Source organism: Stegostoma tigrinum, chromosome 45 (genome assembly GCF_030684315.1).
Source record: "Stegostoma tigrinum isolate sSteTig4 chromosome 45, sSteTig4.hap1, whole genome shotgun sequence".
Lineage (NCBI taxonomy): Eukaryota > Metazoa > Chordata > Chondrichthyes > Orectolobiformes > Stegostomatidae > Stegostoma > Stegostoma tigrinum.
In genome coordinates this window covers 3,128,778-3,156,268 of record NC_081398.1, presented here as the reverse complement: position 1 = coordinate 3,156,268, position 27,491 = coordinate 3,128,778, and the positions used below count along the sequence as shown (strand labels likewise).

The following is a 27,491-nucleotide window of genomic DNA, read 5'->3' as shown; positions in this document are numbered from 1 at the left end:
CTCATTTCTTTTACATTTTCACAAGTCAGCTACATTAACATCACCACAGCAATGTTTAGCAATATCCATATTTAATTGACATAATAATAAATAGCCAAAATAACAATCGTAAATAGCAGAAAACCATCTTGATGACATGCAACCACATTTTCCTCTCCATCTCGCTCCCTTTCCTTAACAAAATGAGCCTGAGGTGAGGTCAGAAATCTCAGGTTTATGTTATAATTTCTTGATATTTGGAAGCTGCAATCTACTGCTGCATCACACAACACAGGAAAGTGCCAAAAACAGGAGTTGCTGGAAAAGCTCAGCATCTGATACTGTCAAACTTGCTGAGTTTTTCCAGCAACTACTGTTTTTGTTCCTGATTTACAGCATCCGCAGTTCTTTCATTTTTACAGGTTAAGTGCCAGCCTGGGTTCAGCTCAGTCAAGCCAGCATGAGAGAGAAAAAGGGGAATTCAAAAGGGGCCATGATTACCAGCCTGATTACCATCTCGTGTTCTATTGCAGGAATGTATCTTCCCTTTACCCAGTCAGTCTCTGGTGTCACAAGTTCTCTTGACACACAGGATAATTGACCCCATTGATCTTCATCCAAGCTTCTAGGCCTTAAGCACAAAACCAGAAATACTTGACTTTGATCTTTTAATGAAACTAACTCAAAGAGAAAAAAAAATGATTACACATGATATCACAATCAGATTATTGTAGACCAATTCTGTTTGTGAGTCCAGTGAATGGCTTCTGAGTGAAGAAGGTGAGGGGTTAATCAGACCAGTAGAATTTAAACGGTGTGTGCTTCTGTCATCTGCAGCCTTAACATTTTGATCTGAAGAATAAAAACAGAAAATTGGATTGAATATAAAAACAGTTTTTTTTTGTCTGGCAACTGATTAACTGAAAGCACGTAGATGACAAAGGAGGGGGCGGATGGAATGATGCTTCCCTTATATTAAGCTATGCATCTGGAGCAACACTGTCCTCTTCTCTCAAAGGGTCATGAATCTATAGAATTCACTATCTCAAGAGGATGATGGACGCTAGGACATTGAGTAAATTTAAGAAGGAGATAAACATTTTAAATTAGTAAGAAGTTGAAGATCTTTGGGGAGCAGGCAGGAGAGTGGAATTAAGGCCAGGATAACATCAGTCATGTTTGTATTAAATGGTGGAGCAGGCTCAAGAGGTTGAATTGCTTACTCCTGTTCCTAGTTTTTAAGGTCACACGTGATACCTGCAGCTGACCATGACTATCATAAAAGGACAACAGTCAAATGTCTTGCCATTTTCCATTCTGGGACATGAAATATGAACAGTCAGATTTCCTAATAAAGTCTTACCCTGAAAGATGAGTTCATGGCCTCTGTCCTGGGCTCTTCAGTTCTGAATATCTGGGTAGACCTGAGTATTTGAACACAACTATTATAAACTCTTTAGATCTTCACATCATTGAAAAGTCTACACGGGCTTCTGGTCCATAGCACTAACAGTGTTCTGCAGGCAGGGCTCCCTGCGAGATGCCACAAACCAACCCTCACACCACCTGTAACACCCAACTCCAAGTTCCACAGTGTTCCAGAACCCAGCTACTCTGTGTCTCACAGCATGACAAAAAATCAGCACCCTGACTGTCCACATCCCACATCATCTCAAAGCACATCGCCCTATGCCTCTATATCTCAAAGCAACCCCGAGTTCTGTAGGTTCTCAGCATTGGCTATCTTGCATTCTTTCAGTTCATCAGGGTGGGGATTGGAGGTGCATTAGGGAGGGGAGAGAGCTTCTTTTAAACTTTGGCTGTCTAAAAAAAAGTTAAGCTAAATGTAGAATAAGCTCCTTTCACTATCACTTGGAGACAATTCGTCAGACTTTCCCCGCTGGCTATGTCATTCTAACTTCGCGCACATTCTGACAGTTTACAGCTGGAAAGGTATTGAATCTTACTGTGAATATCTGCAGCAGCAAGGTTGCTCAAAATCAAACCGTGGGATGCAGGCCACTCCCAGTTATCCTCCTGCCACCATTTTAATATCTGATTTGTGGTCTTCTCCCTGTTGGATTAGAAACATTTCAACCTGTGTTAGTATCAGTGAATGTACAGATTTGGTGTGACACTGAACATTGTCTTATGGGTCCAGTCCTCAGAGGAGTCTTGGACAGGGGATTAGGAATCACGTAAATAATTTAATTCTCTTAATTTAAACATAATTGAACATCCATGAATTTTTATTGTTGATCCACTGAGAGCTCATGTTGAGCCTCCTCTTTCTCTTTCCACATCTTCTACTTAACCTGTTCAGAAATGTTATCACATGCCCCTCACGAACAGGTGAAATTTGAACCTAGATCTCCAAAGGTAGGGCCATTACCGCTATGCCCACAAGACCCCCTCATGGTGACCCTGTTCCTTGAACTGGTCACTTGGACATACCTGGGGGTGGTTAAGAGACTACATATAATGGCGTGAGAAGTCTCTTTGAACAAACTGGGTAATTCTCAAAAGTATTCATGAATTATGTGTGTCTTTACAAGAATCCAGCAACTCTCCAGTCACTTTAACTGGAGCTAATTGTTTATTTACGGATTTGGTAAATGCAGTTCAGGGTCTCAAACTGCCACTGTGGAAGTAAATGTAGAATCTCTGGATTATTACTCCATAGACATTGAGCCACAAAGAAGGAGATGTTAGATGTGGTGACTGAAGTACCTTGATAAATGGTTTTGCTTGACCATGCGTCGGTACCTCGTACAATACACAATCAGCACTATCAATGTGACTATGATTATCAGAACCACCAATACTGTCACGATGATGAAAGCCAATTTATGGACTGGAAATTGGCAGTTTTCCCCAATATACCAGTAGTCCTTTGATGTGTTACAACTGAAACCAAAAAAAAAGGTCAGGCACAAGTAAATTACTGAACTAAAATATACATCTAGAGTAAATCTTCTTCTGCCCTACCTTATCAAACACTCACAGGCATATGCAGTACTCGTTAGTTGTAGAGTAAAATTTCATCTGTTATTGTCCCCATCGAATACTCTTAGTAAAGCTCTATCTGCACTCTCTCATCTAACACTCCTAACATTATTTGGTTACAGAGTATAGTTCCATCTGCACCGTCTCATCAAGCACTACTATGCTAGATGTACAGCCAAGGTGCTGAGCAAAATTGGTTCTGGAATGCTTCATCAATTTCGAAAATCTCCAATCTCAAAACAATAACATCTATGGCATGTGTGGCATGTCTCCATTTCATGCATCGATCACCTTGGTATGTGTAAGTTAAATTGCCAATTTAAAATCAGTTGAACTTATAGCACCAAAATGAGATTCCAGTTTCATGTCAGTTTCATGCAGTGTGGTTGGCAGTGACTCCTTGAAGGGGACATGCAAGCCTATTATTTGTACCACCATCGAGTTAGGGAAAATGGGGATGGACACTAAATGCTTCAACCAGAGTAGTAGAGGAGGATAAGAAGGCTTTGATTCTTAGAGCGAACTTCATTTAGGAGATGATGACACGCTGGTAATGTCACTGAAATTAGCACCCACGTTTTGTGAACATAAGTTCAAAACCCATTGCAGTAGATGAAATTTGAATTCAATAAAAAGCTAGCCTATTGGTGCTCTTGTTGTCATTGTTGATGATAATTGTTAAAAACCCTTCTGATTTATCAATGCTCTTTAGGGAAAGAAATCTATCATTTTTACATGGTCTGGCCGATATATGGTTCCAGACCAACAGCAATATGGTTGACTCTTAATTGCCCTCTGAATAATACATGCTGGTCCAGCTACTGGCACCCACATATCAGAAATGAATTACAAGATTTTAGAGTCTTTCTATTTTAGAAATAGGGAGGGTGGTAAAAGAGGTGGTGGAGTGGTATTGCTAATCAGGGCTAGTATAGCAGCTACTAAACAGCGGTCCAAGAATGGTATGTTTACAGAGTCAGTTTGGGTTGAGGTCAGGAACAAGAAAGGAGTAGTCACTTTGTTAGGGTTTTTATACAGACCACCTAATAGTTGCAGAGAAATAGAGGAGCGGATTGGGAGGCAGATAGTGGAAAGATACAGAAGTCACAGAGTGGTAGTCATGGGTGACTTCAACTTTCCAAATATTGATTGGACACTTTTTAGTTGTAATAGTTTAGATGGAGTGGGTTTTGTCCAGTGCGTTCAGGAAGGATTCCTGACACAGTATGTAGATAGACCAACACAATACTCGTGGACAAGGATAGGAGTGGTCCTAAAGGAAGAGTTCTAAACTGGGGGAAGGCCGACTATACCAAGGTTCGGCAGGATCTGGGGAATGTAGATTGGGAGAAACTGTTTGAAGGTAAATCCACATTTGATATGTGGGAGGCTTTTAAGGAGAGGTTGATTAGCAGGAGAGACATGTCCCTGTGAAAATGAGGAATAGAAAAGGCAAGATTAGGGAGCCATGAATGACAGGTGAAATTGTGAGACTATCCAAGAGAAAAAAGGAAGCATACATGAGGTCTAGGCGACTGAAGACAGATGAAGCTTTGCAAGAATATCGGGAATGTAGAGCGAATCTGAAACGAAGGATTAAGAGGGCTAAGAGAGGACATGAGATCTTGCTGGCAAACATGGTTAAGGAAAATCCCAAAGCCTTTTATTCATATATAAAGAGCAAGACGGTAACTAGAGAAAGGATTGGCCCACTTAAGGACAAAGAAGGAAAGTTATGCACTGAGTCAGAGAAAATGGGTGACATTCTTAACGAGTACTTTGCATCGGTATTCACCAAAGAGGGGGACATGATGGATGTTGAGGTTAGGGATAGATGTTTGGTTAGTCTAGGTCAAGTTGACATAAGGAAGGAGGAAGTGTTAGGTATCCTAAAAGACATTAAGGTGGACAAGTCCCCAGGTCCAGATGGGATCTATACCAGATTACTGAGGGAAGCGAGAGAGGAAATAGCCGGGGCCCTAACAAATATCTTTGCAGTGTCCGTAGACACGGGTGAGGTCCCAGAGGACTGTAGATTTGCTAATGTTGTCCCCTTGTTTAAAAAGGGCAGCAAGGATAATCCAGGTAATTATCGACCGGTGAGCCTGACGTCAGTGGTAGGGAAGCTACTGGAGAAGATACTGAGGGATAGGATCTATTCCCATTTGGAAGAAAATGGGCTTATCAGTGATAGGCAACATGGTTTTGTGCAGGGAAGGTCATGTCTTACCAACTTAATAGAATTCTTTAAGGACATGACAAAGTTGATTGATGAGGGAAAGGCTGTAGATGTCATATACATGGATTTCAGTAAGGCGTTTGATAAGGTTCCCCATGGCAGGCTGATGGAGAAAGTGAAGTCACATGGGGTCCAGGGTGTGCTAGCTAGATGGATAAAAAACTGGCTGGGCAACAGGAGACAGAAGTAGTAGTAGAAGGGGGTTTCTCAAATTGGAGACCTGTGACCAGTGGTGTTCCACAGGGATCTGTGCTGGGACCACTGTTGTTTGTGATATATGTAAATGATCTGGAGGAAGGTGTAGGTGGTCTGATCAGCAAGTTTGCAGATGACACTAAGATTGGTGGAGTAGCAGATAGTGAGGGGGACTGTCAGAGATTACAGCAGAATATAGGTAGACTGGAGAGTTGGGCAGATAAATGGCAGATGGAGTTCAATCCGGGCAAATGCGAGGTGATGCATTTTGGACGATCAAATTCGAGGGTGAACTATACAGTAAATGGAAAATTCATAGGGAAAATTGATGAACAGAGAGATCTGGGTGTTCAGGTCCATGGTTCCCTGAAGATGATAACACAGATCAATAGGGTGGTCAAGAAGGCATATGGCATGCTTTCCTTCGTTGGACGCGGTATTGAGTACAAGAGTTGGCAGGTCATGTTGCAGTTGTATAGGACTTTGGTTCGGCCACATTTGGAGTACTGTGTACAGTACTGGTCGCCACATTACCAAAAGGATGTGGATGCTTTGGAGAGGGTGCAGAGGAGGTTCACCAGGATGTTGCCTGGTATGGAGGGTGCTAGCTATGAAGAGAGGTTGAGTAGATTAGGATTATTTTCATTAGAAAGACAGAGATTGAGGGGGTCCTGATTGAGGTCTACAAAATCATGAGGGGTATAGACAGGGTGGATAGCAAAAAGCATTTTCCCAGAGTGGGGGACTCAATTACTAGGGGTCATGAGTTCAAAGTGAGAGGAGGAACGTTTAAGGGAGATATGCATGGAAAGTTCTTTACACAGAGGGTGGTGGGTGCCTGGAACGCGTTGCCAGCAGAGGTGGTAGACGCAGACACATTAGCGTCTTTTAAGATATATTTGGACAGGTACATGGATGGGCAGGGAGCAAATGGACACAGACCCTTAGGAAATAGATGACAGGTTAGACAAAGCATCTCGATCGGCGCAGGCTTGGGGGGCCGAAGGGCCTGTTCCTGTGCTGTAGGTTTCTTTGTTTCTTTGTTTTTTCTTTGCTACTTTGGCAATGAACCAGGCCAAGCATTAGACCTGTTGGTAGGAGAGCATTTTGGCGGTGGCAATCATTACTCTGTTACTTTCACAATAGTCATGGAAAAGGATAGGTACATACAGCAGGGTAAGGTTTATAATTGGGAGAAGGGTAATTATGGTTATGTTAGGCAAGAACTGGGCAACATAAAATGGGAACAGATGCTGTCAGGGAAATGTGGAGTTTGTTTAAGGAATGCATACTGTGTGTGTTCGATATGCTTGTCCCTAGCAGGCAGGAAAGATGCAGTCAAATGAGGGAGCCTTGGTTCTCGAGAGAGGTCGAATATCTAGTTAAGAGGAAGAAGGATGCTTATATAAGGTACAGGAAACAAGGATCGGTAAAGGTTCTAGAGAGATACAAGTTAGCTAGGAAAGAGCTGTAAAAAGGGCTTAGGAGAGCTATAAGAGAGCATGAGAAAACCTTGGAAGATAGAATCAAGAAAAATTCCAAGGCTTTTTACACATACGTGAGGAATAAGAGAATGAACAGAGTAAGGATAGAGCCGATCAAGAATAGTAAAGGGATCCTAAAGAGACAGGCGAGGTCCTTAATGAATACTTTTCTTCAGTATTCACAACTGAGAGGGGCCTAATTGTAGGAGAGAACAGTGTGAAACAGGCTGGTAGGCTAGAGGAGGTGGATGTCAATAAGGAAGATGCACTAGGAATTTTGAGGAATTTGAAGATAGCTAAATCCCCCAGGCCTGATGGGATTTATCCAAGGATTCAACAGGAAGCGAGGTAAGAGATTGCAGGGCCTTTGGCAATGATCTTGTCATCCTCACTGTCCACGGGTATAGTACTGGAAGATTGGAGGGTGGCAAGCATCATTCCTTTGCTCAAAAAAGGGAATAGGGATAACCTTGGAAATTACACGCCAGTTAGTCTTACTTCAGTGGTGGACAAATTATTGGAAAGGGCTCTGAGAGATAGAATTTATGATCACTCAGATAGGCACAGTTTGATTTGTGATAGTCAGCATGGATTTGTGAGGGGTAGATCATGCCTCACAAACATAACTGTATTCTTTGAAGAGGTGGCCAAACACATGGATGAAGGTAGAGCAGTGGATGTGGTATACATGGGTTTAAGCAAGGCGTTTGATAAGACTCCCCATAGTAGGTTCATGCAGAAAATAAGGAGGCATGGGATAGGGGGAAATGTGGCAGATTGGATTCACAGTTGGCTGACCCTTAGAAAACAATGTGTGGTGGTGGACAGAAAATACTCCACATGGTGCTTAGTTATGAGTGGTGTATCACAAGGATCTGTTCTGGGTCCTCTTCTATTTGTGATTTTTGTAAATGATTTGCATGTAGGAGTAGAAGGGTGGGTAGGAAGTTCACAGATGATACAAAGGTGGGTCGAGTTATGGATAGTGTGGAGGGCTGTTCTAGGTTACAAAGGAACATTGATAGGAAACAGAGCTGGGTGGAGAAGTGGCAGATGGAGTTTAACCCTGAAAAGTGTGAGGTGATTCATTTTGGAAGGAAAAACTTAAAAGCAGAATATGGGTTTACAGAAAGATTCTTGGCAGTGAGGAGGAGCAGAGGGATCTTAGGGTTCATGTTCACAGTTCCCTGAAAGCTGCTGCCCAGGTGGATAACGTTGTTAAGAAGGCGCATGGTGTGTTAGCTTTCATTAACAGAGGGATTGAGTTCAAGAGCCGTGAAGTTATGCTCCAGCTATACACAACCCTGGGTTCAGCCACATCTGGAGTATTGTGTCCAGTTCTTGTCACCTCATTACAAGAAAGATGTGGAAGCGTTGGAAGAAGTGCAGAGGAGATTTACCAGGATGTTGTCTGGAACGGTGGGAAAACCTTACGAGCAAAGGTTGACAAAGCTAGGGCTTTTTTCTTTAGCGCAACAAGGGATGAGAGGTGACTTGATTGAGATGTACAAAATGATCAGAGGTATAGACAGAATAGATAGCCAGAGACATTTTCCTAGCGTGGAGGTAGCTATTACGAGGGGACATAGTCAGAGGTAGGTTTTTTACTCAGAGAGTGGTCGGGGCGTGGAATGCATTGCTGGAGAGGGTAGTGGAATCGGCCTCATTAGGGGCATTTAAGTGGCTTAGATCGGCACATGGATGATAGTATAAGGTAGGGGTGGAGGTTAGATAGACTTTAGGCTTAGGGGAAAAGTTGGGTACAACATCATGGGCCAAAGGGCCTGTACTGTTCTGTGTTCTATGCCATCAGTCTTCTTTTGGAAGAGAGGTCACAGTTGTGTGCTGATCTATTTAAGTTTTAGTTTTATCAAGAAAATCATCACATTCGTTATGCAAGGTAACTACCAAATACAGATCGATAATTAACAGCATCGCATAAAGAAACCACAGGCTACATTTTTGCAGTCGCACTCCTTGATTAGGGCCCTTGATTGGAGTTTCCAACTTAGCTGGGCATAGTCCTAGAAATTTCATTATATAATGTGCAACCTCCCCACCCATACAGCAATTTTTCTGTATCCCAGCATTTTTAAAACTAGTAACAATAGTGCTACTAGTTATTGGCATTCAATAAAACTAACAAAAAACGCACAGCTCTTTATAATTTCAAAGTGATTAGCTTTATTGCTGGTTTGTTTGGAGCACTGCTCAGGAGATTAATTCTTAAATATGGAGACCGCAAGGCAATTCTGCTTGTTCATCAGACCTAGACCTCACTAGATTAACCACTTTGAATTAAACACAAGAATACCAATTGTAACTTACAAGCATTTGGGGCCTTTTACTGTGAGCTCACATTTCCCGTATTGGCACCTCAAGTGATCTTTATGGCCACTGTGACATCTTGACACACAGATCCAGCCCGAAGTTGTATTTACAGATGTAAAGTCGTCCTTGAAATTGTCTTTGACGGACGTGGAGCAATCAACTGTTGAACAACCAGTGGATAACAAACTCATGACTTTGCCAATGTATCTCTTACATCCCAAAAATGTTTTCTCTGAGCTGCAAGACTGTGTATTTCTGCAGTAATTTAGTTGTGATGGAACACAATAATCATAGAACATTACAGCACAGTACAGGCCCTTCGGCCCTCGATGTTGTGCCGACCCGTCATACCGACAATCACTCCAAACACAATCAGTGGTGCCTTGATGGTGCACATACAGGCTCCCACAAAACTGTCCTGCATGTGTGTGCAGTGATCTAAATAAGTTGTGCTCAACATGGAAAAATTAGAGAGTGCACTGTCTCCCGCCACACTCCAACAATCGTAGTTAATTTGATAGATTCACCGAGCAGTATGAACTACGCAACAACACATTTCTTCCCATGAAAATAAGGAACTTATTTATAATATATCAATAATTATAAGATCAATAATTGAAGAACCAATAATTGTAGGATCAATATTGGAATGGTTGCAACTATATGGTCAACAATTCAGACAAAGTGTGTAAAATATTTTATATGTTTGCAACATCATTATATGAAGCCTTAAGCTGTTGTTGCCCAGTTTAGAAAAAGTCTTGAGAATGTAAAACTCACCAGTTACATCTTGATTTGTGTATGATACATTTTTGTAATTCGGTGCGAGCTGAAGTCCTGAACACTGTTCTGAAATGTGAATTAGTTCACAATAAAAAAGATATGCATGGGAGAAGCTTTCAGTAATCTTTAAATTAATAATTGTACATATCAGGATGGAAACATGAGTAAAACATTGAGACTGATTTCCCAAACGAAACAAAATAATAGTGCAGTGATTATGTTTCTGGCTTCTAAATTGGAAGACTGTGAAATCAACTCCTACTGTGGAAATTTGAGAACTTGAATGGAATTAGAAGCTTTAGTATCATTAAAAGTGACCATGAATCTGTTGGGTTGTAAAATCCAGCAGGTTCACCGTCGAGAGAAGCAATCCTATCACCCAGATCTTTATAGCCTACATCGTCACCCCTGACCCATACCTATGCGGTAATAACTGCCCTTTGAAGTGGACAAACAAGGCCCTCGTGTGTATCACCGCCTACTCAACATAAATAGGGATGGATACTAAATGCTAGTTTTGCCAGAAACGCCCATTAATACACATTTAGATTGGCACTGTTAACACAACAAAGATTTCTGAAGGGTCCTGACCCGAAACATCAACAGTCCTGTTCCTGTGTTGCAGCCTGGCCTGCTGTGCTCCTCCAGCTCCATACTGTGTTATCCCTGACTCCAGCATTTGCAGTTCTTCCTGTTCCAAAGATTTCTTGTCCTCCTTTACATGTTTACCAAAGGTGATTGCTCATCCTTTCAAATCAACAGGCCAATGATCCCCTCCCACCAGAGTTTCAGACAGCCAGTGAAGATGAAAATGATAGCTAGCATATTTCAAAGAAAGAAAATGGGTTGGTGAAAGTGAACCCATGATATGTGAGAGCAGTTTGTCAAGTGCAGTGATTGTGGAACAAGTTTAGGAAACCATAGATTCTCAGTTTGAAATCCAACCATACATTGAACCAATGTGAGCTGGTGAGTGATAAAACCAAACTGATTCACTGAAACCCTTTCCTCATGTGGGCTGCATGTCACTAAGTTCATATCTCAACTTGGATTATAAACTGGAGTGAAATTTTAACCCACGATCTACTGAGAAGGAGGTGATAGTTCTCTCTCTGAAGCAGACAGTCAACAATTGGCATTGCTTGTGTGACCTGTGTGCATCAACCTGGTATTTATGATGACGTCACTTTCTTGGTCCCAAAATTCCTAGTTTTGCATATTCCGTACCCAGCACCACTACCGCCACTGGCTTTTCCAGCCACAACACACTATTCTGACATTAGCAACCCAATTCTTCATGCCACCGATGAATGTTTTATTGATCAGTACTTTCTAACTGGGTATAAGGGAGCAGGGTGTAAGCTGGCAATACAGGCTGTGCTGCAATAATATGCAGGAGTTTAAGACGTGCCCCACACGCAGAGCTAACTCCCTATGGAGAATAGTAAAGATGGTGACCACCAATACATCATTTTTATACTTCACATATGAGTTGGCGCCCCACTTCTGGAGAGACATTTGGAGGTTTTAAAGATCGACTACTATGTGCAGCTAAAACAATGTCAGTGTAGCCTTATCTGCTTTCCGGAGGGACCACTCTGCAACTGCAAGAAGTGCTACACCCGCCTCTGCACCATCTCCCCTCACCCCCAATCCAGGCCCCAAGAAGACTTTTCACATCTGCTAATGTGGTATACTGCATCCGTTGTTCCCGTTGTGGCCTCCTCTACATCAGGGAAACCAAGCAGGAGGCTTGGGGACTGCTTTGCAGAACACCTACACTCAGTTCGCACAAAACAACTGCACCTCCCAGTCGCGAACCATTTCAACTCCCCCTCCCATTCCTCAGACGACATGTCCATCCTGGGCCTCCTGCAGTGCCACAATGATGCCACCCGTAGGTTGCAGGAACAGCAACTCATATTCCGCTTGGGAACCCTGCACCCAATGATATCCATGTGGACTTCACAAACTTCAAAATCTCCCTTCCCCCCACTGCATCCCAAAACCAGCCCAGCTTGTCCCCATAACCTGTCCTTCCTCCCACCTATCCCTTCCTCCCACCTCAAGACCCACCCGCATCTCCTACCTACTAACCTCATCCCGCCCCCTTGTCCTGTCTGTCCTCCCTGGACTGACCTATCTCCTCCCTACCTCCCCACCTACACTCACCTTTACTGGCTCCATCCCCGCCTCTTTGACCTATCTGTCTTCTCTCCACATATCTTCTCCTTTATCCATCTTGTATCCGCTTCCCCCTCTCTCCCTATTTATTTCAGAATCCCCGTCCCCTCCCCCATTTCTGAAGAAGTGTCTAGGCCCAAAACGTCAGCCTTCCTGCTTCTCTGATGCTGCTTGGCCTGCTGTGTCCATCCAGCTCTAAACCTTGTTATCTCAGTGTAACACAGGGTCTTGGAGATTTATTAGCAATCACTGCTGCTTAGGAGGAAGGATGGCTTTAAATAAGTGTCCAACAGAATCACACACCCCACAAAGGCATTTCAGATGAGGGTTCGTGTGGCTGTGCAACTTCACTGCCGCGTGTAATTGAGAACAGAGTCACTTTCTTACGTGAATCATTATTGTTGGTGCAATTCCTGAATTGTAAGCTGTCTATGATATCTTCCTCTCTTTCTTTTATCATGCTGTCATCGAACCTCTCTGCTTCATCGTTGAAAATAGCTTTGTGATCGGTAATGATACTGCCCTCGCTTAAAACATGATGGAACAGAAAAGAAAGCAAAAAATTATGTTCAAAGCTAGGTACAGCTTCGTTACACTGACAGGGCAAGATGCAACAGATATATTCAATGGAGCTGAATTTCATCTGCCTTGTGCCTTTCACTCTTGAAGAACCCATATAAATAGGCAAACCCTGAGCTTAAGTATAGGTATGATTCTTTAAACTTGCTTTTAGTTCAATCTCTTTTCCAGTTACTACTCCAACTGAATTCAACAGGGGAAAACTTTGATGTTCTCCTCTACCTACAGCCTTTTCATCATCCATCACAGAGCACTTATTTGCACTTCTGCACAAATTTCAATGATTATGAATGCCCCATGTCATTTTTATCATACACAACATAAATTTAACAGAACTGGGAATTCTGTTCCGAGATCCCTACCTTGTCATTGTGATCTCAACTGTTTTATAACCTCGAATATGTCCATAAACATATTGCATCTGGAAAAGATAAAATGATTTGTGGATAAGCATGCTCCTGCATACCTGTGCGAAAGAGGCAGAGAAAGACGGGTGAAGGAAACGGTTACAGTTCTACAGAAAGTACTCAGGTAAGCTGTTTATATGGAAAATGATGAAGTATTTGGGATTTGAGAGATGTCTTTTCAAAGAGGAGGCACAGGCATGATGTTCCAAATGGGAATAAAAGAGTAAAGGGAATGACCTCTGTTTATCATGTGACTTATTATGAAACGCGTAGACACTAATAACTGCTAAAAAGGACACATTCTTTGGCCTATTAAGACAAAGGTAAACAGGACAATGTAGCAATATCTCACTATCAGGCTTCGGGGTGAAAATCAATCCTAATTTAAATTCACCAAGATCCCTGCCCCATTTGTCATCACATTTATAATGTTTTCAAAACAATTCTAATAGTTGCCTGGCAATGCAATTACATTGAAAGTTTCCAACCTGTTCAGTAAACTCCTTTGAAAATTTCATGAATGTTTCAGATGATCTGTTTGCCATTTCAATGGTATAATTCCTGTTCTCTATTTTCACTGTCACTCTGATGGCATAGGTCACGTTTCCTGTAATATATTGCAACGTGTGTTAGTACCTTATTTGCATTTGTAACAATAAGCTGTACCTCAGGACTCAAATTTAACAGAAGTCTGATAGCACAAAAACAGCCGTGAAAGCAATGTGGATGGATATCCCACCTACAATTTATGGTCTCTGTTTGTTTTCTGATGGCAGGTAAGATGTGAGCTCCAAAGTGTCCTATTTTCATAAACAAGATATTTCTCATTGTGGCAGACTCATTAAAGGACAGATTTAGCAGCAGTGAGGTTTTATGCCAGCTGCATGGAGGTGGGATGAGTTTTAAAAAGATACATAATTTTTAAGTGCTTTCAAAGCTTTCAGTTGAAGCATCTTTTGGGATAAAATTGTTTATTTGGGGGATTTATGTGTGGTTGGATGCAGTTCAGTTTTTATCTTCAACATGTAAGTTCATATTGTAAAAAGTGGATCAGGTGTTGAGGTAGGGAAGGTAAGAATAGGAGATGGAGGACTGGCAGGGGATGTGGCCAACTTGAGGCCAATTAAAGCACAGGGGAGTGAGGTGTAAATACAACTGAAGTTCCAGTTCATGTCTCCTAGAGAAAAATTGAGCCTATTTGTCTTTTTTAGGGAAATGCAAAAACAAACAAACAGATTTTGATTTATAAAACCCATAAGACCATAACAAGTAGGATCAGAAATAGACCATCCAGCCCATTAAGTCTTGTCTGTCGTTCAATAAGATTATAACTGATGTAATCATCCTCAATTCCACTTTCCTGCATTGACTGCATAAACCTTCTGATTAAATATCAATCTACCTCAGCCTTGATCATACTCAATGACCCAACCTTGACACTCCTCTGCAGTAAATTCAACAGATTAGAGTGTCAAAGGGTGGGGAACAGGCAGGAAAGTGTGGTTGAAGTCATGATCAGAGCAGCCATTGCCTTATGACCTTCCCTCCATCTTACAGTCAGAAGTGAGGATCTTTTACGATGATTACACACTATATTCAGCACTCCTCAAATACTGAAGCAGGCCAGTTCAAATGCATCAGTATCCAGGCCTGGGCTGAAAAGCCGCAAGTGCATTTGTGCCATATAAATGCCTAGCAATGACCATTTCCAATGAAAGGTAGTCTAACCACTGACCCTGATATTCAATGGTATTACCATCACTGAATCCCCCACTATCAACATGCAAATCAATAATCATATAAATTATAAAACAAATGCAACTTACCAGGGACAGAATTGGCTATTGATTCACAGTATTGTCCTTCATAGGGTATTTGGCAAATACATTTATCAACATCCAAGGAACCTCCATTTTTGCACAGGTTAACTGATTGGAAAAAAGACAAAACATTTTGTGCTGAGGAATATAAGCCAGACTGAGGAATCAAAATGTTAACCATTTCTTTCCACAAATGCTTCCCAGACCTGAGATTTTTTCCAGCAATTTCTATTTTGTTTCACATTTCCCATACTCGCAATAACACCCTACCTGCATTCACCTATCACCACTTTTCCTACATTTCCCCTAGCACCCCCCCCCCACTTTATTTATTTCTGGGCTTCACTCTCCAGTCCTGACAAAGGGCTTCAGCCCGAAACATTGCCTATCCTGCTCCTCAGATGCTGTCTGACCTGCTGTGATTTTCCAGCCTCACGCCTGTATACTCTGGCTTCGAGAATCTGCAGTCTACAGAACGTAGAACATTACAGTGCAGTACAGGCCCTTCAGCCCTCAATGTTGCGCCGACCCTGTGAAACCAATCTGAAGCCCATCTAACCTACACTATTCCATTATCATCCATATGTTCCTTATTGCCTCCACATCTCCGGTCTATATGCTGCTGTCTTAGCACACACAGCTTGGGTGCTCACAGCATTAGCCATTGATTTACCTTTTGGCACCTTGCCCCTCAGCAAGAAAGACCAGCCTAATACTACAGCTGTATTGCCATGGTATTTAGCATGGACACACAGCTAGGAAGTTCATCATGGTTGTCAGCAGTCATCAGTCAAGTCAAGCCTTTGCTCAGGGGTTCCAGGCATAGTAAGTCAAAATGTCTTAGACCAATTAGGGTGGCATACTCAGTGGGTAGCATTGCTGCCTCACAGCGCCAGGGACCCGGGTGCAATTCCAGCCTCGGGTGAATGTCTGTGTGGATTTTGTACATTCTCCCCGTGTCGGCGCTGGTTTCCTCTGGGTGCTCCGGTTTCCACCCACAGTCCAAAGATATGCAGGTTAGGGTGGATTGACCATGCTAGATTGCCCCATAGTGTTCAGGGATGTGTAGATTGGGTGGGTTTTAGGGGAATGAGTCTGGGTGGGATACTCTGAGCGTTGGTGTGGACTTGTTGGGCCAAAGAGCCTGCTTCCACACTGTAGGGATTCTATGATCTCTTATGTTAGACTGGGCACTATGAGACACCCATCTGAAGTACTGTGTTCAGGATCTGAAGTATTGAAACCAGTTCAGAAAAGGTACACCAGACCAATGTCTGGTATGGAAAGGTGTTGTTTAACAAAGAAAGCTTGGTGAGTGCAGGTTTGTATCTGCATGAATAGAAGAGTAACAGGCAACTTGATTGGAATATGTAAGATGCCTGAGGTGCCTGAACAGGGTAGTTGTGGAGACAACATTTTATTTGGAATATCAGGAATTGGGGTCACTATTTAAAAATCGCATGGTTGTGAATCGAAGGAACCTTGCTGCTGAAAAGTGGTGGAAGCTGAGCCCTTGAATATTTTTAAGGCAGAAAGGAATAGATCCTCGATAGGCAAGGAGGCAAAAGGTTATCAGGGCAAGTGGGAAAGTGAACTCAAATTGACAATCAAGTCAGACATGATCTTATTAAATGATGGAGCAGGCTCAAAGGACCAAATGGCTTATTCATGATCCTTGTTTCTTCCTAATCCCATTCTTAAAAGGGATGGAAAGCACATCGTTTGGAACAATCCATGTTTTTCTAAAGATCTTTCAATAAAGTCTGTCTCCTTACATGAAGTTTCATGTGTTCAGAACTAACGGCCATTATGAATATTGAAACTGATTAAGGAAAGGTTGATTGGTGGTTTAGCTGGTGTTTAACAATGAAACTGAAGCACATGGGCCAGCAGATCCTATTTTGTGTAAAGCCCCTGTTCAATATTCTTCCCCTTCCCCAACTAAAATACTTGGTCACTGTCAGAATATGATAGATTGTGCTACTCAGTATGCACAGAGATAGGTGGGAAAAATTTGATGCCTAGTCACATTGGACACGTGGGCATGGTATACAATATATGTAATGCATTTTGGGAGGTGTAATAAGGTAAGGATATACACAATGAATCCCTAGGATATACACAATGGTCCCTAGGGAGTACTGAAGATCAACAAGACCTTGGTGTTCAAGTCCACAAAATCCCTGAAGGTGTCAACACAAGTACACAGGAAGGTGAAGACTGCATATAGGATGCTTGCCTTCACTAGCCAGGATGCATAATATAGGAGCAATGAAATTGTGTTACAACTTCATAAAACACTGCTCAGACCACAGGATGAACAGTGTGTCCCCTTCTGGTCGTTACATTATCAGAAGGATGTGATTACACCCTACAGGATGTTGTGTGGGAAGAAAGTTCTCAGTTATGAGGCGAGAGTTGGATAAACTGGGTTTGTTTTCCTTGGAGCAGAGGAGGGTGAGGGAGATTGAGGTGTACAAAATTTTGAGAGACATAGATGGGTAGATCATGAGAATCTTTTCCCCATGGCAGATGTACCTAAGGTCAGAGGATATAATTTAAGGTGAAGAATAAGCGGTTTAGAGGGGATCTGAGAAAATAAATTTCACCCAGAGGGTGATTGAAATATGAAAAGTGCTGCTTGAGAGGATGGGTGGAGGCAGGTACTCTCACAACATTTGAGAAGCATCTGGATATCTGGATAAGCACTTAAAATGCCGAGGCACAGCAGAAGTTGAGTGCAGGGATTGGTGTGGTTTGCTGTTTGTTAGTTGCTATAGCCATGGTGAGCCAAAGGGTCTGCTTATTATGCTCTAAGATTCTATGACCAGTTCAGGGGCTGAAACAAAATCACTCAGCCACTTGGGTGATCAGACTCAGTGTTCATTCCCCAAAGAGGGTGTGTTGCTGAATACTGAGCTGTCCACACCCATTTTTCTGCCGTATTGGTAGCTGTTTTGCTCTTGGAATGAGAGCCAGGCAGGTATTAGGGGAAATGAAAATGGGTAACAGCTATTATTGTTGGTGCAATTGGGGAGGGTCCTAAGTGAGTGAGTAGGCAGTGCAGCGGGCATGCAGGGTTGGAAATGTTGAGTGTTGGGCTAGGTGAGAGCAAGTGAGGGAAGATATGGCAGGCAATTGTGACAGCTGTGCAGACTTTCTGGGAAAAAGGTTTGGTAGAGTTAGGGTGAGATATTTGAAAGAATGCAGTGGCACTTACACAGGCAGAGTGGAGAAGGTCATTGACCTCCTTCCTGTGGGAGTGGGCATAGGGACAGCCCATGGCCAGAGGTAGCACAAGATCACAGCATGTGGGTTTTTAGTTGGCATAAATAGGGTAGAAAAGATATTTGAATTCAAGAAAATAAGCAATGACAGCTTCCCAATGTTCTTTCAAAGATCAAGGGGGTAAGAACAGAGATATCACGTAACACCTTAGAAATTCAGTCAAGATTCTTGAGCTGGGAACATGATTGGATTTCAGTCTTACTCATGGAAGTTAAATAGATGTTGTCTCATTAAGTCGTAAGTGTGGAAATATTTAGAGAAGGGACAGTAAATTTCATATAAGAAGCAATTTCCTGTTTAAAACACATGAACAGACAGCATGTGAATAAAAAGAGTTATAATTTCAGCTACATGATGGAGGGGAAGTTATTCTTTGATATTCCACGGTCAGGTGGGACAAAAGCTGCTAACAACTCATTGGCTAAAGAATTCAAACGTTTGGAATAACCATATAACAGTCTGCATTACTAACCTTATATTTGAACTGATATTGTGAATTTTATAGCAATTAGTAGGAATTAGCATCTTTTTGTATCTTCTGTGATTAAGATGATAGGAAATACAAGATGAGTAACAGAATTTGGTGCAGATAGCAATGAATACAATGGATAACAGAATTTGAACAGTGCTTCAGAATAAGCATTTGTGGAAAATGTCCGAGCAAGTGTATAACCATTAACGTTGGAACATAACTTAATGGGGTACATTGTAAGATTCCAAGGACTGATGATAATGATATCTGGTTAACATCATGAGATCATGGGGAACCTAAGGTTGACTCTGACATTGTCCATCATTGATCGTGTATTTGCAGGATTGGACGTCTAAGTCAGAGAGGATATGGCAAGCACTGATGTCAACCATTGTAACATGGTATGTATTCATATCCTACACTTCATTGGGAAAGGTAGAATGTCACTGACCTCTGAGCCGTAACTGGGCACATGAAAGCCAGATTTGAAACGATTTCTACTCTCCCCCACATGTGTGCTAAAAGAGCTCTCATTAAAAGTTACTTGTACTGCTGAACACAGAATTGGAGACTCCTGTTTGATTTCTGTCCCCAACAATTGGTGCTGCAAGACAGATACTGCACTGCTCCATTACCAACTTTGTGGGTCCTAATTGGGTGAGTTAGTTTTACATTACCACCCTTGTTACGTAGAGGGCAAACCCCAACATAGTTGATCCTGGCTGTAACTTGCAGTACGAAAAGAACTATGAGGAAGAAGGAAGTTGTACTGTATTAAAAAAACCTAGTTTGCATCAGGGACGGTACAGCCCCACAGCAGGAGTGATAAGACCCAAGGAGAGTCTGCACTGGGGAGGGTTGGGCCCCATAGCAGAACACCCAGGTGAAAAGCACGCTAAGAGAGGCATAAGACTATTGTAGCCAATTAGCATCCAGAAGAGATCGTGTCTAAGGAAAAGGGAAAAATAAATAAAGCCTGGAGAGGTTGCTGGAACAAATGAATTGGAATGCAATCAGAAGCTGACCATGAAGATGATCAGGAGGTGGTATGATCTAGACACCCCAATACCAGAGCAGAAAGCTTGGGGGGAGGGAAAAGGTAAAGATTAATATGAGAAGACAGTTGTATTTTCTAACAACCCTCGTCAGACATACGGCCAGTGAGAGATGAGAACAGTGAAGGTGTCGGCTCTCAGATGTGAGAGTGTAAAGCCAAAAGGCCAGACAGTGGCCACAGTAAGGGAGACATCTAGTGCACCACTCTCCTCAGAGAGCGGCGAGGACGATGACGTTGACTGGAATGTCTTAGAGGACGAAATGTATGTGTACTGGCACAGGGGCAGTAATGCGAGGGATGACCTACCACCCTTCGAAACAGAAAGACTTGCACCAATAGCTCCTCTGTGGGCTGTAGTTAAAAATTGAAGAGATAGGCAGGAGAATCCACAGGAAGTTAACTTAGAATATTTTAACCCAGCAGAAAGGCAAGCATTATGGAACAGATTGGGCAAATGATTAAAATTAATTGGAACTCCACAAACTCACTTAGTTCGCAGAGAGTAGTAAAAAGAAAACGGAAACAAAGAAGATAAGGCCTTCAAAATTCGCACTTTGATCTAATGTGAAATTACAAGTGAAAATCTTTGGTTAGTAGACACTTATCAAGCTGAGATTTATAGAGGTAAACTGTTTTATTGTGACCGCGTGCTATATAACTGTTAATTCTGGAATATGAATCTATCTCATTCTCTTTATGAGCAAAGATTAAACAAAAAAGTTAAAAATGGAGATCAGAAGGAAGTAAGAAAGTGTTCATAAGTGTGAGAGAGAGACACCAGCTTTTTGTGTTTGATCAACATAATAACTCTTTCCTGTCTGCATGTGAATGTACGCCTCCATAGCCCCTGAATTTGGATTTACTCTTTGTGATCTGGTACATATGCATCTTCATTTGTTGGTTGTTAAATAGTGTCTTGTGTAATTTGTGTGTTTTCATTCCCTGGAGCTCAAGACCTGGGAATAGTTTTAGTTTAATTTGTATTTTGTGAATGTAAGGTGATTCAAAATTGTGCTGTGTGCCTGTGTCAGTTTGGAACATGTCTGGTTAAGGTGATAATGGGAACTGCAGATGCTGGAGAATCCAAGATAACAAAGTGTGGAGCTGGATGAACACAGCAGGCTAAGCAGCATCTCAGGAGCACAAAAGCTGACCTTTCGGGCCTAGACCCTTCATCAGTGCTCCTGAGATGCTGCTTGGCCTGCTGTGTTCATCCAGCTCCACACTTTGTTATCTGGTTAAGGTGATGTCACTTTAAGGAACTGGTAGTGGTCATGTAAAGAAAAACCTGCTATGAAATCTTGACTTAAAATTTGTTTCTTAAAGCATGGTAAAAATTTGCCCCTTGGAATTGGTTGCAGTTGATTAAAGTTAATTAATGAAGAAAAAATTAAGTCAAAAGACATAATTTATTTTCTCCTTCCTCAAAATAATGTCGTATCTATGTTGTGCTTAGCTTGAAGAAACAGACTTGAGTAAGAGTTTAATTTCAATATCTTTCTGTTTAAATTATCATGTTTGGTGTTTCATTTTCTGGCCAAAGTCAATGGTAAATGTAGAGGAAAACTTGATGACTGGAGAGCAGATATATTCAGCCCAAACAGCAGAATTAAAAGCCCTGTCAGCAGCACTGAAATTAGCCAGGGGTCAGAGAGTCAGCATATACACAGATAGTAGGTATGTTTTTGAGGTAGCGCATGATAATACAATAGCCTGGGCTTGGTGTGGATACTCACCTTGTCGGTGAGCCACATTAACACAAAGAGCAGGTTAAAGATTTGGTAGAAGCAGCTAAAGTGAGGCAGCAGTAAATAATATTAAAGCACACGGAAGGCAGAAACCTCGCAACTAAGGGACAACAAGTATGCTGATGAGGCAGTTAAAATGTTTACTGAAACGGCACAGACATTTGAAGAAGTGCCAGTTAACAACAGAAGAAGCACAAGGTCTTAAGCAGCAGTTATCAGGAGCAAATGAAAACGAGTCAGTTGGGATGTGACTCCTCTCAGGCTATTCTAGATGCCATTGAGATTTTGAAACCGCTTCAAGATACACCTGGTTTGATTACTGAACAATTCCCAGGAACAGCACAAGGCAGAGATGGTACAACTTATACAAGCCTGATATTGACAATGATCAGTACAAGCTTGTTACAACTAGAGATGCGCCAGGTGCTAGCCTGGGTATTGGGTGAACACTTGAGGAAGTGGGTAGGGGAGAAGACACCCCAAACCACCTTAGGAGTTTAACTCTTGCTAGTAGAGTACTGGGTACCCAGGATGATGATAAAGGGGGATACTACATAGGAGCAGTGCTACACATACCTCGTCATGGGGATAATCATACCTACCTACAACGGAAGGTTCACAATGTAGGCAAATGCCATGAGGGGACCTGGATATCACTAAAAAGACCACCAACTCACATAATTGTTATGAATAAGACCAAGCAAGGAATCAACTTGGCATGCTGTCCATGATGGAGAAGATCACTGGGAAAGCCCAGAAGAGCTGATTTGATGAAGGGTCTAGGCCCGAAGCGTCAGCTCTTGTGCTCCTGAGATGCTGCTTGTCCTGCTGTGTTCATCCAGCTCCACACTTTGTTATCTTAGATAAAAGCTTACCAGTTGTGGCTTTGACACTTATGAGAATTACACACTATCTATTTTACGAGTGAATAACCAGCTTTTTTTCCTGCAGTAAGTACTATCAGGACCAATTTACTTAGCCACACTGGCCAGTTATTATCAGAAAGGGTGAAAACAGCATCATCTACTGGGACATAACATTGCCCTAAGCAACATAACTGTGGGCATTATTGATAATGAACAAACCTTACCCACGCCAGAGAAAGACTTCAGGATGATATCGAGGTCCACCATGCAGACACAGCCCAAGAGATATTACTGTATAATGTTGAGAGTTGCTAAGATCTAGAGTGCACTCTTGAGTGTGGTGAAGGCAGATTCAATCAAGACTTTTAAGAAAGAATTTAAAAAGGAAGAACATGCAGGGTTACGGGAATGTAGGGTACGGCGGACAAGAAGCACAGGGTAAATTGCTCCCGTCGAGAACCAGTGCAGACATGACGGGCCAAATGGCCTCCTTCTGTATTGGACAATTCTGTGATTCTGTCTAAATGGTTTCTGTCTGTGATGACCTCTACAAGGCTCATGGGGAATCGCTAATTAATTTCCTCGTGAAGCTTGTTGATTATGAGCTCCCTTGGTAACAGACAGTCTGGCAAGAACTCATCACCTGAGCCCCTTACAAGAGACCCAGTGGTAGCTAATAATTGAAAACAAAACAAAAGTCACAGCGAGACAGTAAGAACAGCAGATGCTGGAGTCAGAAATTAAACAGAATGGAGCTGAAAGAACACAGCAGGTCAGGCCTGGGCTTGCATTAGCTGACGTAAACCACGAGTAGTGGCTCTATTTTGGTTTTCAACAACAAGCGATATTCCTTTCCAGTGATAATGGGAACTGCAGATGCTGGAGAATCCAAGATAATAAAGTGTGAAGCTGGATGAACACAGCAGGCCAAGCAGCATCTCAGGAGCACAAAAGCTGACGTTTCGGGCCTAGACCGTCATCCAGCTCCACACTTGGTTATCTTGGATATTCCTTTCCACTCAGGTTTCCTCAATTGTTACACTCTCTATTTTCTCCATGGCTGCTCTTCATGAAGGTGAACACTCCAATGTGACCTCAGCAATGTTATTGATATTATGTGCTGCACACTGGCTACATCAGCTGCGGCTAGACTGGTTCCTGTTAAAACCTTGGTCATCTTTGAACTCATCCCTCAAGCTGGTCAGCATAACTCAGGTGAGTGAATACTTCTCAAATACTTTTTTGAGAGACTGTTAATGACTGCCAATTCATTAATGTATTTTTTGACCACCAAACAAAATATTGCAAGAAATTATTTCTACACATCACAGTCCATCAGATAGTCTTTGGTGATTTCTTATCAATGTTAGTGTAAAATTGGCAAAGAATTGAACATATGCATACAGCGTATATAATGCACAACCTCTGCTACACCAGGTTCACTTCCCTCAGGCGGGATCGAAGCAGATATTCACCTCAAGATATACGGCGATTATTCCATAATTTAAATTTATCTTTAAGGCTCCATCGGTAGGAGTAAGTTGACTGAAATAATACTTCATCATTACACTTTTTAAATGCGCCCTAAAAATACACCAGAAATATGTTCCAATCAATTAAAAGGCTTCATTTGGAAATTTACTTCCTCTGTTGGGGAAAGAGGAACATCCAGAGATGTGCAGAGTAGGTGGATTGGCCTTGCTAAATTGTGCCAGGGATGTGTAGGTTAGGGCGGATTAGCCAGGGTAAAAGCAGGATTACAGGAATGGAGGGGCGGGGTGAGTCTGGGTGAGATGTTCTTCGGATTGTCGATGTGGACTTGTTAGATCGAATGGTCTGTTTCCACACTGTAGGGATTCTGTGAATTCTACGGAATCTATCATGTGACGAAACAAGAGTTTAATCATGTTAGCCCTTTGTACAACAGAGGAATCTTACCTATGGTATTTTGCTTGACACTGACAGCAGATAAGTTGGAGTGTTCGTACTGAATGATTGTCTGGTATATCACCTGGTTAACAGTAAACTCGTTGACATAATGAAATAATGGACAGGATTTTCAAAGGTGACTTGGGAATTTGACACCTAATAGAATTCCAGGTCCCTGAACTGCCCTGCACATTCGAAATTATTTTCAAATGTAAATGGACTGACTGGGCAGGGGGCAGCCTCATTTACAATGACCAGGAGGCAGGAGCTGCCAGCCTGAATCCAGGAGCAAAGGCAGGCAGATGACATGTTGGGGATGGCATCTAGCCTGCCAAGGAGAGAAGGCAGCTCATAATATGGTCATGAAGAAAAGGGAGGAGCAGGCGGCTATGAAGACCAACATAAAGTCCAGTACTTGATCCAGCAACAAATCACCCCACAAAATTCATAAAACAGCGCAGGTGAAATGGAATTTCCTTTTCCTTCGAACATGAAATGTTCTAAGAGGCACCAACAGGATTGATCCAGGGAGGAAAATTCAACTTGTCATGGGGTCTGAAAAAGGGCATACAGTGAGAGAATGAGGTGCATGCCACTAAGGACACAGATGAAAGGGATCTTTTAAACTCAGAAAATTGTTACTCCTTGGAAAGCACTGCAAAATGGAACCTCAGTCATTCAGTTGGCTCAAGATTGAGCTCGATATATTTTTGTATATTAAAAACATTGACGGATATGGGGGTAGTGCAGGGAAATGATGTTACTGGAATAGATCAGCCACGAGCACATTGAATGGCAGAGCAGACTAAAAGGACTGAATGGCCTTCTCCTGCTCCTATCTCTTGCATACACATTTTCCTCAGTAACCCCAACAGCTGTGCACAATGTAGTGCTAGTCTGTTATAGTTCCTCCATGTTGAACCTCCACTCTGTTCAGGAAAGAAAACTTCACAAGCTCCTAAAAAACATTTAAGAGCCATTGACAAGTTCAAGAGGGGATTACCATCACTTTAGCCGGCAGGTTGTTTGAAATTTGTGTACAATCCCAGAGGCACTTCACCCAACACTACCTGCATGGCACACTATTTTCAGATGCACTCTCAAATGTTCTCAGGCAAACCAATCAAAATCCAGCCAGAAGGTCACAATATCTCCCATTTACCTCCTATTGTTGAAAGTTGTGTTGATGTGGTAGAAACATTTGGACTGTTGGTGAATGATGTTCCATCAGTTGACATTGATTGACTGACTGATCCTGTTGGTGACGTTCCTGTTAAATATCACATTAGTTCATTGAGGATTACATTTTCTGGATAACACTTCCAACTGCATTGCCATCAGAAATCCCCCTTTCTATGATACTGTGTCATCTGATCAAATATTTACTCCAAATTGAAAGAGTGCATTTCTTTCCATTCTACTCAATCAAAATATTACATTGGGAATCTCTCTGTGTTCTGTGGTGAGTGCGTAAAACTCAGTCAGAAGCTCATGAGATCAACCCCAGAGAGTTTTGAGAAGATTTGTACTCAGGTTGAGTTTCTGGATGTGAGTTTGCTCGCTGAGCTGGAAGGTTAGTTGTCAGACGTTTCGTCACTATTCTAGGTAACATCATCAGTGAGCCTCCGGTGAAGCGCTGGTGTTATCACCATCAGCAACCCAAGGAAACCTAACCAGATAAATAGAAAGCGGGACATAACACCAGTGCTTCATCGGAGGCTCACTGATTATGTTACCTAGAATGGTGACGAAACATCTGAAAACTAACCTTCCAGCTCAGCGAGCAAACTCACATCCATCAACCCCAGAGTCACAGCCACCAATCCAGGCTGGAGGTCAGTAATGCAGTGAGAGTCATGCACTGTCATTGGAAGTGGGTTTCTGAAGGGACATTACTTTGTGAATGCTCTGTGCTCTCGCTTGAGAGATTTGGATTGAATGCTATTACTGGATGAATAGGAATTGAATCTATGATAGCTTATCTTTATCACTAAACATCGTCAATAAAACAGATTATCCATTCTATCTATTTCTTCTTTATTATATAAGTTATCTTGGTGTTCATAAACTTGTTCCGATTTCTAACTTCATTCAATATTGGCCGTGCTTCACACACCCATCCATCTGGAATTTTAATCATTTACGCTCACTGGTCACAGTGTAACAGTGTGTTACAATTAGGACAAGAGAAATCACAGATAAACAGGTTTAGTGATCAGCTACCAGTTGCTCAGAGAATGATTTTACTGGATATGTGGAAACCATAGGTCACATGGTCTGCCATTTACCTCCAGATGTTGATACAGCAGTTGGAGAAAGGGGAGAATCTGGGCTGAAGTTCCTGTTCAATATCAGCTCAGTTAGTTCAGGTTTACACTTCCTTTTTAACTCTTTCAAATGAATCTCATTAAGTAATCCCTCTTGCTATGACACAGTGACATCTCCTCAATTGTTTTTGACATGTAAAAAGGGGCAGGTAAATATATTTCTGTCCACCCTCATCAAAATGATACATTGCGATTCTGTCTGTGCTCAGTGGTTGAACGCCTGGATATCAGTCAGACACTCATCAAGTCCACACAGGCATGAGATCCAGGCTGGAGGTCAGCAATGCAGAGAGATTCCTGCACTATGGTCTGTATCGACTCTCTGATGTGACAATACTTTGAGAGTGCATCGCTGGTCTCACGCTGGGGGGGTTGAATTTAATTGTGTTATTGGACCAATACGAGTTGTAGCCTCAACACTTCCTGGGCTAATCTTCAGCCCAAAACATCATCAACAAGAGGGATTATCCATTCTAGTTAATTCCTCCTTGTTCTCTCAGAGATCTTGCTGATCATGAATTGGCTCCAATTGCTCGCTCTATTCAGCATTGCTTTTCCTTCATAGACCCTAAGTCTAGAAATTTAATAGTTTCAAATAAATTAGTTAAATAATCCAGTAAATTTGGGGCCACATAAATTGCAGGACAACACCTTTCGTGGTCATTTACAATATATCACAAAATATGTTGCTTGGATATGTGGGTAAATTAAGTCATTTTGTCCGCAATTTACCTTCTGATGTTGATGATTCAGTGGATGTCAGGGTAGGATTTGAGCTCATGGATGTCCCTGCTGTG

At 42.1% G+C, this 27,491-nt stretch overlaps 1 protein-coding gene across 2 annotated transcripts; it reads right to left on the bottom strand.

Moving 5' to 3' along the window:
• Positions 1 to 383: 383 nt before the first annotated feature.
• LOC125448784 (mucin-17-like) lies at positions 384 to 27,491 on the bottom strand. Of its 2 annotated transcripts, XM_048524315.2 has the most exons (12): positions 27,427 to 27,491; positions 25,530 to 25,637; positions 15,014 to 15,115; positions 13,676 to 13,794; positions 13,143 to 13,201; positions 12,589 to 12,728; positions 10,015 to 10,083; positions 9,232 to 9,394; positions 2,710 to 2,886; positions 1,947 to 2,053; positions 1,343 to 1,403; positions 384 to 831 (listed from the first exon to the last, which is right to left on the bottom strand). In XM_048524315.2, exons 1-11 carry the CDS (start codon positions 27,473 to 27,475, stop codon positions 1,357 to 1,359), a joined length of 1,140 nt encoding a protein of 379 aa, XP_048380272.2. In that variant the 5' UTR covers positions 27,476 to 27,491; the 3' UTR covers positions 384 to 831; positions 1,343 to 1,356. The 2 variants fall into 2 exon arrangements, with proteins under 2 accessions (XP_048380272.2, XP_059498641.1); XM_059642658.1 differs by lacking the exon at positions 2,710 to 2,886.